The following is an 18,094-nucleotide window of genomic DNA, read 5'->3' as shown; positions in this document are numbered from 1 at the left end:
GTACAGCACTTGCACTCCTCAACATGCAAAGTGTGTTTCATTTGCTGAATGCTGTACTTGTTTAATTTGTCATTACAGGCGTGTTATTAATTGATTACAAAATGCCTTTTTTTAGTGTGAAACACCTCATTCATCCTCATGATTCTAGATGGATTCTTATGACAGGTCGTCTGCATCCATTTATATCGAAAGCGCATGTTGAGCTGTAAAACGAAGGCATGGTATATGGAAGATGACTTTTTCTCTTTCAGTGGGCCAGAACTTGCAATTTGGACACAAGTCTCATCTGGAATTCAGCCTGGCATGCAACAAAGTATTCGTTTAGGGAATCCTTCCCAGATATTCACTCACCTGTGAGCTATCCAATTAATGGTGACAAAGCAATTCCGTGGCATTAAAACAAAACAAATGAGAGAGATGGAACAGGAAATTGTGTGGCTGCAAAAATTAAATTGAAGAGAAGTGAGAGAAAGATGAAGAGTTTAACTCAAGTGTCTTAATCGGACATCAACAAGACAGAGGAGTTCAACAGATTTCACCTGGACCTCACAAAACAGGCAAAAACGGTACTTGTCGGTTATGTTCGTGGTGAAAGTATAACGGATGGCGGCACTCTGATATTTTGTTCACTGGACCATGGTTGACCTTAAATGTTAATTTTGACCTTACCGAGGCCGTTATTCTCATGGCGGCTCTGTGTCACTCTTTGCAGGACAGTCCATTGATCATGCAGTCGGATAGAAATGTGACTATCAATGCTCGGTCCGATGACGGACAACTGACTGGTCAACTTACAGTGGGTAAGGCACTCGCACATGCGTGCGCACACAGACACACACACACACACACACACATATATAATATGAAGAGTGGAAAAAATTCACATCAAAGACAATAGATCATTTCTCAAAGGACATTAAGTTATATTGCTTTGTTTTTGCTTGACTTCCTAAATGTGTTTTACCCCCCTCTGTTTACTAAACTAAATACTATCTGTTTCAATTTGGCTTTCTCACCGAGCCCCGAAAGCTATTTTTTTTCCTTTGACCGAATCATTTTTATCTGCTCTAATTGGATCAGTGAAAGCCAATTGTTCTTCAGAAGATATAATTCCGAGCATTTGTGGCGTGTATGACGTCTTCCTATAGAATTCAATAACCCAGGCAAGCATGCAAGGACTTTCAACAAATCTGTTATGAAAGTTGCATGCTGCAATGCTTTGGATGACAAATGTGTCTGCCTAACGTATGACTCATTCTCATTCATCCAACAGTCGGGAGCGATCGGCGTTATGTGTTTAAATGGCTCCGTTTGCAATGGGAATTTCCCTGCTAAGCTAATGCCAGTACATTTTTCTGGTTCATGGGTTGGAGAGAAGTAAATGAAAGTAACCAATCGTTTTTGAATGTAATGACTTAGAAAGGTAAGCGGCCTTCTAATATCGTGAAAACGGTAAACAGCGATGAGCTAATTATGAGACTGCAACAACAGTAGCGTTATGATGAATGTGCCGCCAAATTGCGGGTTGTTTACGGCCATCAAGCCATGTGTGTGTGCGGGTGTGATTGAATGCGTGTTTGTCGCTATGGGTGTGCATGCATTTGTATATGCGATAGTGAAAATGAGCAATCTGAAAATAAAATGAAAGTGATTCAGTTGATCTGGCGTGAGGGATGTAAATATTTGTATTGTAGTTTAGTGGAAAAGCTCCCTTGAATAATATTGATCGCACATTTATCTTTTGTTTTTAGTATTTTTTAACACTATTATGAGACATTAAATAGCTCTCCAACGACAGTGTTATACTATCAGTTATTCTAAAATATAGTTGCAGTGGTGCCTTCTGTCATCAGATGTTTAGCACATGTAACTGATGAATGGCTGCCGTGGATTTTTACGTCCCACAGCCTCCCTGCTGTGCTTGCTACTCAGTCTCACAGAAAGCAGCGTCGCCGCAATGTGAGGGGTATGATTTTTTTCCAAAAGGAAAAAAAGGAAAAGTCTTAAGGCTCACCGTGAGTTTTGACTGCACTGGCACCCTGGCATGTTCTGCTCTTGACTCATGAATTTGCACCTTAGGAGCTTAAGTACAGAACCTAGCAGGGATTTTATTTTATCTTTTTGATGATGGGGGAGGAGGCATATTTTTTTTTTATGTCACAGACACGTTTGAAAACACGCCATAGATGGAAGAAGTCACACATGTACAAGTAATAACTATCAACCTCAAATCTTTTCTAAATTTCAAGCAAGTATCAAGTTAATGTGTGATGAAAGCAAAGCTGATCATTGCCTCCATATTTCATAACGCCTCTAAAACTGCTTTTGTAAAACAAAGGAAATATGGTTTCTTTTTTTTTTTCATTCGGAGGTGGTATAGTGTCGATCATTTTTGATCTTAGGGAATTATGAGAATGCCACATGCAGGTTATCAAGATGAAGTTAATAGGACTCCCACATAAACGAGACAGTGCATCTCGAGGGAGTCATCCTGTGAAACACCTGTGGACTTTTTTAAATTGGATAAAAGTAAGCCTGTGTCCTTTGAAATATATAAAAAAGTTTTGTGGGATTTGGTGGAGTTTGTTGTTAGCGAATTAGGTTGGAGCACCGCACAACACAGTGATGACGTAACAACTAAACCAAACATTGCAATAAAAGAGTGCATGTCCTAAACTGTAGTTAGGCTGTTTGTGGTTAGTTTACATCTTTCCAATGAGAGTGCTCATGATATTCAAGAAGTTCAGTAGCAGCCTGGAGGTCTTTCAAACATTTCATTGCGATGCTGTAACAGGAGACGCAAAGCAGCACACCATCCAGTGTGATGGAATGCATACTTAGATGATCATAAAAGCAATACATTGCCAAATATGAGGTGAAATTAACTTTGGCTTCATCCCAAAGACTGTGAAAGTATAAAAATATGTAAAAATATACGCAATTGGCTCTTGACTGTTTTATATGTATACAATGACAAAATGCGAAGAGCTGTGCTGTACAAAATAAGGGACGGCATACTTCGTGTTATAGGGTGAGTATAACCAGAACGGTGAGTCTCGCAGACCTTTGCCATGGCTGAAACACCTGCCACCTACAAAATCAATGAGTAAATTTCTATGCCTGTGGTATCATGAAATTTTCCAAACATGAAAATATCAGCCAGAAATTAGAATCTTGTGACAAATGAGGTTTTATTTTATTCTGAATGTCTGCTGTGATCCAATGTAGGGAGTTTTCCGACTGCAATCATATCATCTTTTGAGCATGTTCCCTCCACGTTCACCCCTCCTGAATCATTACCAATCCGTGAAAGTCATGCACTCATTTGAACCGATCTGCTGCGCAAAAAAAAAGGTGGAGGTCCACTGCTATCGTGTCTTTACATGTCAGCTATATTCGTAAGCTGACCAGGCATTTCCACGTCCACGCATGTACAGCCTTGACTTCTCTCAGACTTTGTAGGTAGCAAATCCCTGACAGCTCCCTCCCGACTGTTAAAGCTCCCCAAAGCAGCTTTCCTCACCATGAAACCCACTTTAACGCTGATGTGGGTGAGTGTACCGGCATGCCTATCTTAGAGTAGGCAGAATCAGTCTGTAAAATTGGTTAGCCTGACTGTCTGCAGTCAATTTAGTCAGGCCACCAGAGGATGACATGAACTGTGTTGCATGACCTACCTTGTGTAGTAATGCACAAACACACACACACTCTCTCTCTCTCACACACACACTCACGCACGTTGGACGATGCCAAGCAAAAGTTAGGATTTTTCCTGAATACAAATGACTATCAGACACATTGAGATGCAATCCACACAGACAATGTGACAACTGTCTTCACAAGGATTCTCTGAGTTCAAACACACACACAAAGACTCGCACACGCACACACACACAAACTTGCTTTAAAGGTCTAAGTAGCTCTTTGATAAGAGAGAATGGAAAAAGAATGAATTCTCTCGAGGATGATCTGGAAACCCCTTGGTCTTGGCCCGCCACTCCTTCCTGCTGCGTTTGCGCTGACTCGGCAACGCATATATGTCTATTTCTCTCTAAAAAAAGAAAAAGAAAAATGATAGAGGATACTTCCCCTTAGAAATACTCTACACCCCACCCCATACACGTGCCCCCCCCCCCAGGAGACAATGAAGTATACATTTTTCACCTTGATAAAACCTGGATCGGTATTCCATCACGAGGGGGAAAAGAAAACAGCTGTTGCTGACACAAATAGTACAATAACATATGTCTAAAAAATGGGAAGGTGAAATACATATAAGGTCCATAAAAGGTTGGATTCTAACAGAAATGGAAAAAATGGGGAACTGTATCGTAACACAGCTCTATAAATAGAATAAATAAATCAGTTCAACCATTTGGATTGTCTCTATTGGCAGTCACTGCAAGTCCAATAAATCATTCCAGCCCATTTTATAGTGTTGGAAATCTTGTTTATTTCCATTTTCCGATTTTGCATTTAATCCTGTTGACTTCCATAATTCAATGATGCTGTACCATTGTGAAGAATTTGCACAATGCACACATACTGAGTTGCGGTGATCATCCCACGGTGATCAAGTTCATTCCAAATGGCCAATTTCAGTTTGAAATAAACCAGATTGCCAATAGTTTACACATTCCTGGCAATAGGCGGTTATGCTGATCAATATTTAAAAACGTGATTAGCACATGCACTGTGTCCATCTCTATTGCTGGAACATTCGAGCTGCCGTTTTGCTCATTCTCCAGTCTCAAAAAAAAATGTGATTCAAAAAAAAAAAAGTGGGTAATGAAAGGAAAGAAACACATACAAAGTGTGATTATTTTTTTCAACTCTGACAAAGATGACTATAAAGTAGTTTGTTTTTTCATCAAACTTTCATAATACTGTATTCACAATTACACCATCTCACTTTGTAAAATGAGGAAACAGTTGAAACACTTACCCTTATGATGACAGAAACTGCTCTCTTTGTAAGCGAGTTAACTTAAGTTTCAAAAACACACTTAACATGTGAGCTCCCTTGAGGATCCATCTGCTGCAAAAGAGATTCGGAGTACGCTTGTTGGCCTTGAGCACTTCATCTCATTTTTTATTGCGCTCACTCACTTCTTTCCTTTCATCCCTCTTTCTCTTCTTTCTCTCCGTCCTCTCTGTCGCTGTCAGCTCATTTATGTGACTGAGAACCTTTCATCTTTGTCTTCTTAATGGCCAACCATAAAGATGATGTGTGGACTTTGGAGTTTTGAAGCCCGACCCTTTCACCCACCTAGGTTGTGATGTTACAGCATGAGCAGTTGTTTCCCAGCCATCAAAAGGACGAGACAAATTTATTCCCATCCCATTGGTTGAGCAATCTTCTAAATGACAAAATACTGACAAACGGTTATGGACCACCCTAATCACATAACCAATTCCAATGTTTCATTCTGTGGCCCTTTACGGTTATGTCTCATTTTACTCATTTTATACATTTTTAAGGGTTTGAGGTATGGGTTGTCAAGTTCAAAACTCAGTCTGGCATGCCTGTCTGGCCCTTGCATTTGTGCACATCATGTTGCAATAGAATTTTTTTATTTTTTTTTTTTGCATGTAGAACATTTTTACAAATACAGTAAAGTCTCGTTATATCGATATCGGATATATCGATAGTCCCGGTTATATCGATACTATTTCTATGCACGCACGGAGAAAATTACATGCAAGCAGGGTCGGATATATCGATAGTCCCTGTTATATCGATATTTTTTCGGACTCCCTTGAATATCGATATAACGAGACTTTACTGTATGTCCAAAAGATACAGGTTGACTAGTGTGTCCTTTCTTAAAATTCTGAGCATGTACAGTAAAGTCTCGTTATATCGATATTCAAGGGAGTCCGAAAAAATATCGATAAAACCGGGACTATCGATATATCCGACCCTGTTTGCATGTAATTTTCTCCGTGCGTGCATAAAAATAGTATCGATATAACCGGGACTATCGATATATCCGATATCGATATAACGAGACTTTACTGTATTAAGTACCATATTTTCCGGTGTATGTTGGGCACCGTATATGGCGCACCCCTAATGAATGATGTATTTTCAAACTTCTTTACACATAGAAGGCATACCGGACTATCAGGCGCACCTTCAATGACAGAAAAATAAAATTCCAAATATAATAGATAAATCTATAAATGTTTTCCAAATATAAGGCACACCACATTATGAGGCGCAACAGTAGAGGCCGGGCGTTAAGCACTACTTCTTCTATAGGGGAGAATGGAGTCATGGCTGCTGACGTTAGTTGCGAGACCTGCTGAGGCTCAATATTACTTCACATATAAGGCGCACCGGTGTATAAGGCTCAGGGTCATGTTTTGAAGGAAATTAACCTTTTGGGTCCGCTTTATACACCAGAAAATTCGGTAATTGGCCTGGTATTAAATTGGCAGCTGTGCAGCATTGGCAACACGCAGTTATTTCTCAGGTTTTTTTTTCTTTTTTTTTTGTACGCCGCAAAGCCACAAGTAACTACAGAGTTGTGTGAGTGTGTGTGTGTTTGTGTGTGTATGCGTGTGTAGTATGCCCTGGATGTCATTTCATCTTGACATCTTGACATTTCATCTCCTATGAATGCTTCCTAGAAAAGGACCAACGATGGATTATATGGGTGATGGATGTTGAATTTCCCCTTGTGTCGAGGGTTGTGATTGCAGTTGTTGTTGTTTTTTAATGGAATTTTATATTATAATAAAAAGGGCATTTTTTTTCTGGCCAGAGGGACTTTGCATTTTCTTTCTTGTTGGGTGAGGATTAAGAGAATGAGGGAGTGGAGCTCTTTGATCAAGGAGGCTTCCCTGATAATGGAGCTGTTTGCTCATAAGGACGTTTTACCTGTTTGTGTTTGTCGTTTTATAGATGAAAATGAATGAAACGAAAGATGCGTAGGCCATCATTAAAATACTGTATTTTTAATCAGACTAAAATGTTTCAGTTTCCTGAGGTGCCCTGAGTGAGTCAATGAGAGAGATTGTGTCAGAGTGTATGAAGAAATACTCTTTCTCTCTGACATTATTAGTTCATAATGATTGCATCGCAGCAGTAAAATTTACTGATGTTCCCACCTTGTCTTTGAGATGTGAGGCAGGTTTCTGTATTTTTTTTTTTTTTTGCCCTTGTGAATTGAAAGAATTTGAGTTAAATGAAATAGAAAGACTATAATTCCACCGATGGCACATTTTTGTATCCTCTTTTTAAAGTCGAGATGCTCCCTCTCCTTATTGTCGTTTCTACCATTCACACAATGTTATTAATCATGCATGAATCTCATCTCGTCATGCAACACATTAATTCCCCATCGACTTTGTTAGTGCCTTCTAAACTTCATTTTATCGCCATCATCATCTTTAACTTCTTACACTAATTACATTCTCTTTTATCAGGGTGAAATCACTCGCCGATGATGTTGCTTGGAAATTGGGATTCTAAAATTGCTGAAATTAAGGGCTTGAAAGGCGAAAGGTTAATATGGTGCTTAGCGATACTCTTCGTGCTAAATGTATATTGATGGTCCCAAGGCAAAAACTTTGACTGAATGTGCCCTTGTGGTTAAGATATGTGCATTTGCACATGCACAAATAAAGAAAAAGGATGAATGCAATTGCGTTTTTGAAACACAAGGCCGGCATCGCAGTGAATCAGCTGAAAGTCAGCGAAAATTGCTTTGTGATTAGTGTGCCAAGAGCGAGCGCTTGCATAAAATTCAATTGTTCCATTCCACACATCCTAATTATGAATCTACATCTTTTCAAATCCCCCTCTGAGAAACAAATGATGTACATCACAATCATGTTTCACAGTGATCTCATTTTCAGCTCGAGTGACGTCCCTCTGCCTTTAATTGGTGGCAGACAACAAGCTAATGCCGAAATTAGTATGATGCTGTGTCGCTGCCTCGTACAATCAATAAATCAGGCAGCCCGTCTTATAAAGCCAGGCCGTGATCAAGTCAATAATTTTAATGAGCCATTTAATAATACATAGCTGGGAGCATTAATGAAGTGAAATACGTTTAGGACACTGCCAAGGACTCAATAAAGACATGGTTAGAGTGCCGTTGTTGATGCCGCAGCTTGAATTCTACTTACATTACGCAAAGGTCAATTGACTTAACAATGTTTGGCCACACTCAATTGTGGCACACTGTATTTTCACCATTTGTCCGTAGGTATGGAAATGGACGTGACAGTTATATGGAGACATCCTTGAGCTTCATAGTGAGTTGCAGGCTTGACACTGTCACCTTGTTTGGACGATGTACCGTGTATTACTTGAGGCACGACCTTGCTTTTCCTCGCCTCTTTTGTTATACGCGTTGCAATATGAACGATGAGGATGTTTTTTTTTTTTTCACCAAACACAATGAAATAAAACTCATAATAAATTACAGTAATTTTTGAAAATAACGTGAACCAATGTTAATGCCAGCTTTTTATTTCTCTTTTGCGTTTTAATAAGGTCACGGACACGCTTATTCATTATGAAGAGTTTTCATAGAATGTCCTTTCTGTAAGGAAACGACTAAGCTATTCTTTTTTATCAACCACATGCCCACTTTCATGCACAAGCTCGCACGCACACACAAACACACACACACCTCGCAGATGAACTACCCCTGACTTATTCCACCAGACCTGCCTATGGAAATATAACACATTTTTACAGCTATGTGATATGTTTACAGTCACTTCATCATTTTAAAGATGCAATCTTTACTTTGGTATTGAGGCTAACATTCCTCTGTTCAATATCAATCAAACCAAAGGGGAAAAGGAGAAATCTTTTTTTCTCCTTTTTTTTTCTTCTTTTTTTTTCTTATGAGCTTGGAATGTGTCTGAAAATGCATATTTTATTGACTGCAATAAAGTTGCAGCACACTGTACTGATAGTCTTTTTAAGATTTGGCTTTACATGGTAGCCAAGGGAGGTTGACGTCATTCCTTTTCTCTTCATTTATTTCTAATAAAAAGGTCTTTGGGCGCTACCAATGTATAGCCCCCTTCAGTGGCCACATTTACCATATTTAACAGCGCGAGGAACGTCAAAATAGGTCTACCAATTGAACCAAATGTTGATTTAAAATAACTTATTTCAAATGTATTTGTATTTAATGTTGCATGTTAAATCATGGAGGTTAGTATCGTATTTCGTATGCCATTAACCTCGGAATAAATACGGCACGAAGTAAACGGGTGAAAATAAAAATGGATAAGGAGTGCAAAGGACCTCCATGATATGCAGTATGTCATATATTAAAAATAAAATATAATCACAGAATGAATTCCGATAATGCAGTACATGTGAGCTGTCTTTATGCATTATTGCGAGACCTGTATGCAAATTCCAAATAAATCCCATAGTTAATTGCAATATCCTACCCCTTCATTACACTTGTGTAGGATCTGGAGGAAAAAGTGTCAATGTTGGGTGGTTTCAATGATTGAATTAGATTTGATGTAGCTTTATTCGTATCACAGTGGAGAAATTTACATTTCACAGCAGCAAAGTTATGAAAGGAAGAGAAAAGGAAAGAAAGAAGTAGAAAAACAAAGTACAGGAGCTGCTGGAAAGGCAGCAACTCTCGGGGTGCCATCTTGAAGTCAAAAGAACAAAATAACTGATAATATGACAACACAAAGACACAGAGTCATTCATTCTTCAGCACTTGCTGTACCCTCTTTGTGACATGAAGTAGTTCTAGATGAAAGAGGTGAGGATCAAAGCGTCCTTTTCAGCAGTGAATCAGGCACGTCATGGTGGAATGTGCACATCTACTACAAGCTAAATAAGCAAACACAAAGCTGGAGCATCCATTGATGAAAAGAGATTAGCTCACATCTCATGTTCCACGTAAATCTGCTTCAATTCCAAGCCGCGACAGTCCCACATACGCATCTGCGCTCTGCGCTGACGCTCCTATCTTCTTGTCGCGATGAGTTAGTACGTTACACTTTTGCTGTCTAAACCTCCGGCAAAATAAAGAGCAATATCATGACAGATATTATTACGCTTTTGGATTGGATTGGATTGGCCTTTATTAGTCTCGCAGTGGAGAAATTTACATTTCACAGCAGCAAAGTTATGACGACGTCACTTTTTTGTTTTTTTTTTAACTGACATCAGAAAAATATATATTTATATAAATATTATAGCATCTAAAATACCCAAAACACGCAGTATGATATTTTTAGTCAAATGCAAAACACCAATAAAAATGACTTAAAGTGTCCAAAATCTGCAAAAAAATTGAGCTGTGAATTGAGCATTTTCAGAAAGTCCCGCCCCCAGTTCGTGACGTCACGCCAAGACGTCTAGCATTGCTAATGAATCAAAACAATTGCTTCAGATTCGGAGAATATGCTTTCTTGTTACACATCCAGTTATGAATATGATTCAAATAGTTCTGAAGAGGAAAGCATACATGTTTGCAATCGATTAAATAATTTATTCCGTGCCATATTGAGGCAACATTGGGGGGAAATGTCTCACACAACGAAAGAGGCACAAAATGGCGACCTCCTGTGGCCACCTCCGTTTCCCCAGGCTGATAAATTCCTTATATGGTGCTTGGACGCCCGCTTCTGGCCTTCTGGCGGCTTTTGGGTGCAACACGAGGTCCCCAGACCAAACAAGTACAGCAAAATACATTGACGTGATGGAAGGACCGTGACAATGCGTCTTTTTTACGGTCCTTTACTGACGTCACGTACGGACTTGTCACCAACTCAAAAACAAGACTTTCGGAGTATTCAGCGCGAGTCTTAAAACATAAAATATAGCTATATGCGGTGGAGTCTTTGTAAAATACGCTCAGTAGAAGTCATTTAAAGCCATTTCACAAATTGTGGACACAACTTGTCCGGAGACGTCGGTTGTCCTTTAACTAGTTTACAACTGGATTTAGATCAAGTCCAGAACACTCCTGACTGCAAAGTGTCAGAATTTTTCAAGGTGTTTTCACCTTGTAAAAATTCACAGCAATTGTCATGTTTATGTGGCCCAGCGCAAAGTGTACAGATTATGTGAGCGAATCACTTATTAAATCGTGTCTGACTTCAAGACAGGACCCGTCACAATTTACCATGTTGATTTTGTTTGTATTTTGTCCGGCTGACTGGTGGGTGTTTTATTTTTCCTTTTCATCTGCGCACCTGTCATGCATCGCAATCAAGCCACTATTAAAAGACGCACCTGACAACAACTGACAGTCGAGTAATTCAAGCCATTGTGCATGTGCAATTTTCTAGATGTTTCTGATGTCGCTCTGTGTTTCCATACCACGTTTTTGACTTCTTTGTAGTGATTAAAAATAGAAAATGGTCAACAGAATAATTCAGACGTTCGGCATCATAGGTTGAAATTGCACAATTCTTTCAGTTCTATTCGTAAAAATAAACACATTTGATTCATAATGAATCGGATAGCTGCAGATTCATGTTGATGGTTACATTCTTTCTGTTCCGTCTTTGTTTTTCATTTTTAATTGGAACACATTGAAGGCCAAAAAAATACAGTACATTGATTCTCCGGCTGAAAAGAACATTCCCCCACTGCAATTTTCACTTCAGATTTCCAAATGAACAATATTGATCCCTTTTTTCCCCACCACGAAGGACCCGCTTTTTAAAATATTTTGTATCCGTCTCGAAGAAATAAGTGATGTGAATGAAAAACATCCTTCAAATTTTGCTGGCCTGCCCCAATGCAAGGAAAGCTCCCCTTGAAGCTCTGTGATGTAACGGCGCTCAACAGTGAAACTCGATTCACCAGCGCATCTCCAATTTAAAGCAGCCTCACTTTCTCCATCACACTTAAAAGTCCTTTATTGCCCTTGCTTTCATTCCCTTGTCATGATGTCTGTCAATGTTTCTCCAAACCTCGGCATACATTAGAAGCAGTGGCATACTTCAGAGTAGGATGACTCACAACACAATTCTTGCTTGTTACTTTCTCAAAGTCACTCGAAAACGGTCAGCGAGGGGACCCGGATGTTGGCTAATTAATGTTGATTGGGACATTCTTAATAGCCTGGAAGCCAAGCAGTAGACGATGAGCATGGCATCATTGAAATACAGGGATTAGTGACACCATGTATACACATCCGTGTCTGCCAGTTCACAGTATGACTAAAGGACAATTAACCTACTGGTCATGAGTTTGCAATACGGGACGAAATCGTAGAAAACCCACGCAAGTACAGGCAGACAATTGTCCGCAAGGGATTGTTAGTTAATACAATAAAGCAATAAATCATACAGTTCCATTTTAGGCGAAGCGGATGCATCTAAGACTGACTCTAGATGCATGCATGCAAGTTATCTCAGTGACGTTGTGCTCCTACAGAAACCACAAGCTGGCAAATTGCATAATATATTTAAATGTCCGTATTTTGAAAGTCTCACAGAGACTTCAACCCATGATCTTATGCCAGGTAATAAAAAGGAACGTGCATTTCACCGTGAAGAACAAATTACCGATTTACCATGCACTAAAGATGACCCCTCACCAACAGCCATAGGTTATGAGCATGTTGGTGGCCAAATGGATTTTTTGTCAGTGCATTGATGCTCCGTGTTCACATTCTTCAAGGATCATTCAAGCTCTCCATGGAAACATCCGCATGGTACCCTGTGTATGCTTTGAATGTACCTGTACTCCAAATCTTTGTCTGTGAGCCCATTTTCCCCCCTGCTTTCTCAGGCTCAGAAATGGTGGAGGTTCAGTGTCAGAGGTTTGAGGTGAAAAGTGTCGATGGAGAAAGAGTTCTCTTCTCCGCCGATGAAGAGGAGATCAGCATCGGCACAGAGAAGCTTCGAGTGACAGGTGCCCTCATCCTTCAAGTTGGAACTCCGTCTATGTTCCCTTTTTTAATCAGCAGCACATAAATAGACAAAATGTCGACATTTCAGTTTGTCTTCTAGTTTAACTGTCTCCTGCCACGTTTCACAGGGTCAGAAGGCGTTGTGTTCAGCCATTCCGTACAGACATCACACGTGAGAGCAGAGCCATTCCAGGATTTAAAGTAAGTATTTTGCTCTGCGTTTGCTAAATGGATGATAGAATGGTCACTTTCCTGCAACACTGCAATATATGCCTCATTTTATGTCATTGAGTTTCAACTTGCACAAACCCATTTAGATGGACAGTATTCACATTCCTACACTCACAACCCACCGTACTGATCATTTTAATTCATTGTAGGTCATTAAAATAGGAGTTATTGTCTATTCATTTTATTGCTATCTGCAATAGTTCTGCTCCCGATGGCCGACCAGAATGGTTTGACCAAATATTCTTGTCTCATGCCTCTGAACAGTGATACTGTATTTTGTCTTGATGACAACCATCTATGGAATACTGTAAATGTGTGAATAGAATGCCCACCTCAGTAAAGAATGCAGTTATAACTTGGCAAAACAATGCTCACATTGACATCACTAAGCAACAACATATTTCACATATTGGAAATTATTAGTCCTCGATCTTGAGGTCACCACCACTGAATAAACAAGAGCGCGGGAAAGCAATACTTTGACTGGGCGCGGACAATAAAATCAATAGCTGAGAATCCTCACGCTGCCTCAACACCACACTTGGAGACATTCGAGTCAGGTCTTTAACTATCTAATACTTGGATCCACATCAGAAAGAAGTAAGCTGTTGCTGAGTCAGTATCTGCGCAGCGCAACCCACACTTCTACCCTTATTCTCCTCCTGCTTCTTCTTCTCCACCTCTCATTTAAGCCCTTCTTGGCATCCGAGAAGGCCCCTGAGGGAGACTTAACTCTTATGTAGTCAAAGGCGCAGATTTGAGCTCTTTGCCATTTTGCCCTTATCCCTCAGACTGTATCCATGTAACCTTCCAATTGCAGTTTCCAGTGCAGAGAAACTAATGCAAATGACTTCCATTTCTCAAGGGCACCGGAGAGCATTCTTTTTTTCAATAACCAGAAAATAGTTCAACATACTGCTACAAATAAAAAACAGGTCCAAACGCATATGTAAGTGCAGTGCCATGTAGGAGTTATCAGAACCCTCCAGCATATGGCTAAACAAATACCAACAAGCGTCAAAGGTAGAGAAAAGGAGTCAAAACATATCAGGAGAGCACTCACTAACTGTGGGTACCCTCAGTGGTCATTTAACAAATGTCAGAAAGAAAGAATAGGGAATGAAACCAAAAATTCTGAAGATACAAAAAGGAGTGGAGTAGCAGTACCTTACATTGCAGGAGTGTCTGAAAAACTACAAAGAGTCCTTTGGCAACACAAAATTCCTACTTATTTCAAACTGATAAACACTCTAAGGCAAAAATTGGTGCATCCAAAATACAGGCTGCCAAATGACAAAGTAATGTAGTTTATTCAATACATTGTAAGAATGAAAATTGTAAATATCAGTACATTGGAGAGACTAAACAAATTCTCAAAAAAAGACTTTATCAACATCGCGGGGATAATACTAGTGGGCCTCAATCGGCAGTACATATGCACCTAAAAGCTAGCAACCACTAATTTGACGACAATGAGGTTAAAATCTTAGCGAAAGAACATAGATGGTTTGAAAGAGTAAAAGAAGCGATTTTCATAAAACAGCTAAATCCTTCTTTAAACCGATATGGTGGGGTGAGCTTCAATTTGGATCGTTTGTACAACAGCCTGCTTCGGCAAAATAGGATTAGTAATACTGATGAGGTGATACCGGTGGAAGTGAGCAAAATAAATGTGTACTTTATCAGCAAGTTTATCATTTTTTTAGTACAGTAAAGTCTCGTTATATCGATATTCAAGGGAGTCCGAAAAAATATCGATATAACCGGGACTATCGATATATCCGACCCTGTTTGCATGTAATTTTCTCCGTGCGTGCATAGAAATATATCCGATATCGATATAACGAGACTTTACTGTATTTGATAAATTTCCAATATTAAAATAAATAAATAAAATACCCATTGTATAACCTCACGGCTTTCTTAATTATTTAAGATTTCAATGTATTGCATAGAATAAAGCCATGTAAAATTGTCATGCCTCACGAAATAATTTTCCCTACTTCTTCCGACTATTCTCATGGGAAATCATTGAAGACTGCACAGGAGTTTCTTCATTTTAATGAACCGATCTGAACTGAACCAACAAGACATTTGCTCTCTAAAGTACCAAAAAACAATACTATTTTCCCCACAAGGAAATGTAAGACAACCATCTTAATTTGTTCCTATACAGAGTTTATAGACATTTTTTCCATCTATATTTATTCATTTAGAGTGTGATTTCTCCGTGATGCGCATTTCGTCCATTTTCAATTACATTTTCATGGAAAGACCAAACCTCCCGGGGCCTTGGTTCTATGTTTTGTTAAGTCCTCCTGGATGGCCTAAAGGAACAACTGATCTTGTTTTATCGCTGAGCCTATTCATTCCTAGTCCTGGAGTGGCGCTGGTGGACAAGTAATTACTGCTAATTGCCGTCACCGACTGTCCCAGTTGTGCTGCATTAACTTAAGTGTTGAGCCTTCAGTGAGGCTTTTGAACCCTTGTGAATGGAAAGAGATACCATAAAAGCAAACCAAGTATAGCTAGCACTTGACTTCATTTTTGTCATCCACCTCACCCCAAGCCCAACTACGGCAAGTCGTTTTTAGCCCCGTCCTCTGGATGCCCAAATAAATAGTATTCATTGAGGTGATGGTTGAAAGTTGTTTTTCTTCAGTAGGTCTCTAAATGACACAAGCGATTTGACTTAATGACCCTGTGTCCTGGCGGTGTACTTCCAAACCAGCCCAATTAAGAAATGTACCATTTAAAAAGAGAGAGTAGGGAGATGAGTCATCACCTCCCTTCTTTCTTCAACCCCCCACAAAAACAAAAGCTTATTTCAAGGTTGGAAGATATATTCGATTAATAAACATTTTATGGCTCCTAACAGTGGGAACTAGTGAGATGAGTAGCGTATAACGAGATTCTCAGCAAGTGACTTGGAACATTCAAATGGGCCCAACGAATAGGTCTAAAAAAATTAAGTGTCAAAAATGTGTCGAAGCATCCGCCTTTCTTTTATTTAAACAGGAGGATCCGAAGCAAAGTATTTTCCACACAATTAATGAAGCTTTAATTTAAGCAGGTTTTTCGATGTAGAACTTGGTGCAGGACAGCAAAGAGCACCACCTAATTAGATCTTCAACACTCAGTGAATCAGGCTGCCGTTGGCTGTTTTTTTGATTAAAAAGTGGGAGTTCATGTTAAAGTAATTGGATAGCATTAGATTTTAGAATACTGCACTTTCTCTTTGAACTGGGCCTTTGGGAAAACCTACCTATGAGTTGTGTCTTAAGCAATGTGCTTTACTTTTATTTTTATTATTATTATTTTTTTCAATTTCCATCCATTTTCTGATCCGCATGTGCACAAAATGTCAAATCTACCAGTCTTCGGACCAAGAGCCAAAAGAAAACTAAATAGCAAAATATGAGTGTGGTGCTGCTTACATACAATAAGAATTGCCCTTTTAGGGATCGATTATATCTCGATTTCAAGTTCAAATCATTCATCTCAAAAGTGAAGCAAATAAAAACATACATTCAGTTCAATGGTTACTCTTGCTTTAGAAACAAGAATAGCTTCTTTGCACGCCTTGCCAAAATTCCACTTGGTCTTTTGAAAAATTGCATTGTCATGTTTCCACGACTTGCTCAAACTTATCATCAGTGATTTACGTTGTCCTTGTAAGTCCTCCAAAGCATCAAGCAGTAATTCAGGAAGGAACTATTAGTCAACAGTCTCCATAGCTTTGTGTTTACATAAGAAATATCTTATCAATATGCTATGTAATATTCCTTCATAATAGAATATGCACATAGTATTGTCTTAATGCTAATGTGAATTTTTTGAAACTTGAACACAAATAAGAACGAGGAGATGATTATTGACCAAAGGAAGAGCGCTCTGCACCCCACACTCATCTATATTGAAGGAACAGAAATTCACTGCATTCACATTCTTTGGCATCCACATCTTTGTGGACCTGACCTGGTCACAGAGCACAACAGGACTCGCCAAGAAGGACTACATTTGCATCTCCTTTCGAAGAAAGCTCACCAAATAAGGTATGAAGAAATTGAAAGTGACGTGGAGAGCATTATTATGAGTTCCATCATTGTGTGATGAGGAAACTGCATCTTAAAATTCTGTTTGCAATACCAGACTCAAAGAGGCGCTACTGCAGCATCAGGTTACGTACAATGAATCTTTAAACACACTTAAGACTCAAGTTTAGCGAAATCTGAATTATTGGCTAAGTATGCAAAAGCACATAAGAAATTTACTTCCTAGTTGCAACACATTCAGGGGATCATAGACACAACTACAATTACCAACATGGGAGAGACAGAATGAGAACAGCACCGTGATATCTTAGATCTGAAAGAAAACATCCAAGAAGAGGAGGAATAAAAATGTATTCAAATCATCCTCCTCAATGGAAGGTTAGTTTGAGCTAGAGTTTAAAAAAAACTCAGTATACATAGGGAATATTTAAAAACACAAGGCAACCATTGTCATTGTGCACCAAAATAATCAGTGACTGTTTCATATGCAACTGTTTGAATGCACTGTTCCGTCTTGTAGTTTCTAAATCATCGTGAACTCCACTTTTCACGAACAAAACCATTGCATAGTGGGAACAATCTTTCTGATGTGTACATGAGAAGAAATGTCATTTATTCCTTTTGTACCAATCCACCCTTTGATCTTGGGCCTAGCGAAGCTGTGCTGGTGCTATATTGGTTTTATCTTAGCATGGTAGGGTTACATATTGTTAACATAAGATGCAGCCACAAACTGTGTTTACCAACAATGGCTTTCTGAAGCTTCCCCGAGCCTGTGCAGCAATATCTTTTATGCAATGATGCTGATTTAAAGACCGTGCCGCCCGAGGGATCAATTATCACGGGCATACTGAACCATAGATGATGAAATCCAGAACATTCTTTGAAATTATCCGATGAGACCAGTTGTTCGTGCAGTTGTACACAAAGCGACAT

At 39.2% G+C, this 18,094-nt stretch overlaps 1 protein-coding gene and 1 long non-coding RNA gene across 3 annotated transcripts in view; one reads left to right on the top strand and one right to left on the bottom strand.

The window, feature by feature from the left end:
* Positions 1–18,094, top strand: part of sgcz (sarcoglycan zeta) — a 160,489-nt gene that overhangs the window by 127,897 nt on the left and 14,498 nt on the right. For both annotated transcript variants that reach the window (XM_089006548.1, XM_089006547.1), the window contains 3 exons: positions 713–800; positions 12,752–12,874; positions 13,001–13,073. In XM_089006548.1, the coding sequence (XP_088862674.1) occupies positions 713–800; positions 12,752–12,874; positions 13,001–13,073 (284 nt within the window). The remainder of the gene's footprint in view (positions 1–712; positions 801–12,751; positions 12,875–13,000; positions 13,074–18,094) is intronic.
* On the bottom strand, positions 4,008–5,135 carry LOC148892895 (uncharacterized). The gene is made up of 3 exons (XR_016116272.1): positions 5,110–5,135; positions 4,946–5,038; positions 4,008–4,051 (listed from the first exon to the last, which is right to left on the bottom strand). It is a non-coding gene; the product is annotated as an uncharacterized LOC148892895 (long non-coding RNA).

Source organism: Hippocampus bargibanti, linkage group LG10, assembly GCF_051943395.1.
Source record: "Hippocampus bargibanti isolate YZ-2025 linkage group LG10, ASM5194339v1, whole genome shotgun sequence".
Taxonomy (NCBI): domain Eukaryota; kingdom Metazoa; phylum Chordata; class Actinopteri; order Syngnathiformes; family Syngnathidae; genus Hippocampus; species Hippocampus bargibanti.
Note: the sequence above shows the minus strand (reverse complement) of the source record. Positions and strands in the feature narration are given on the sequence as shown.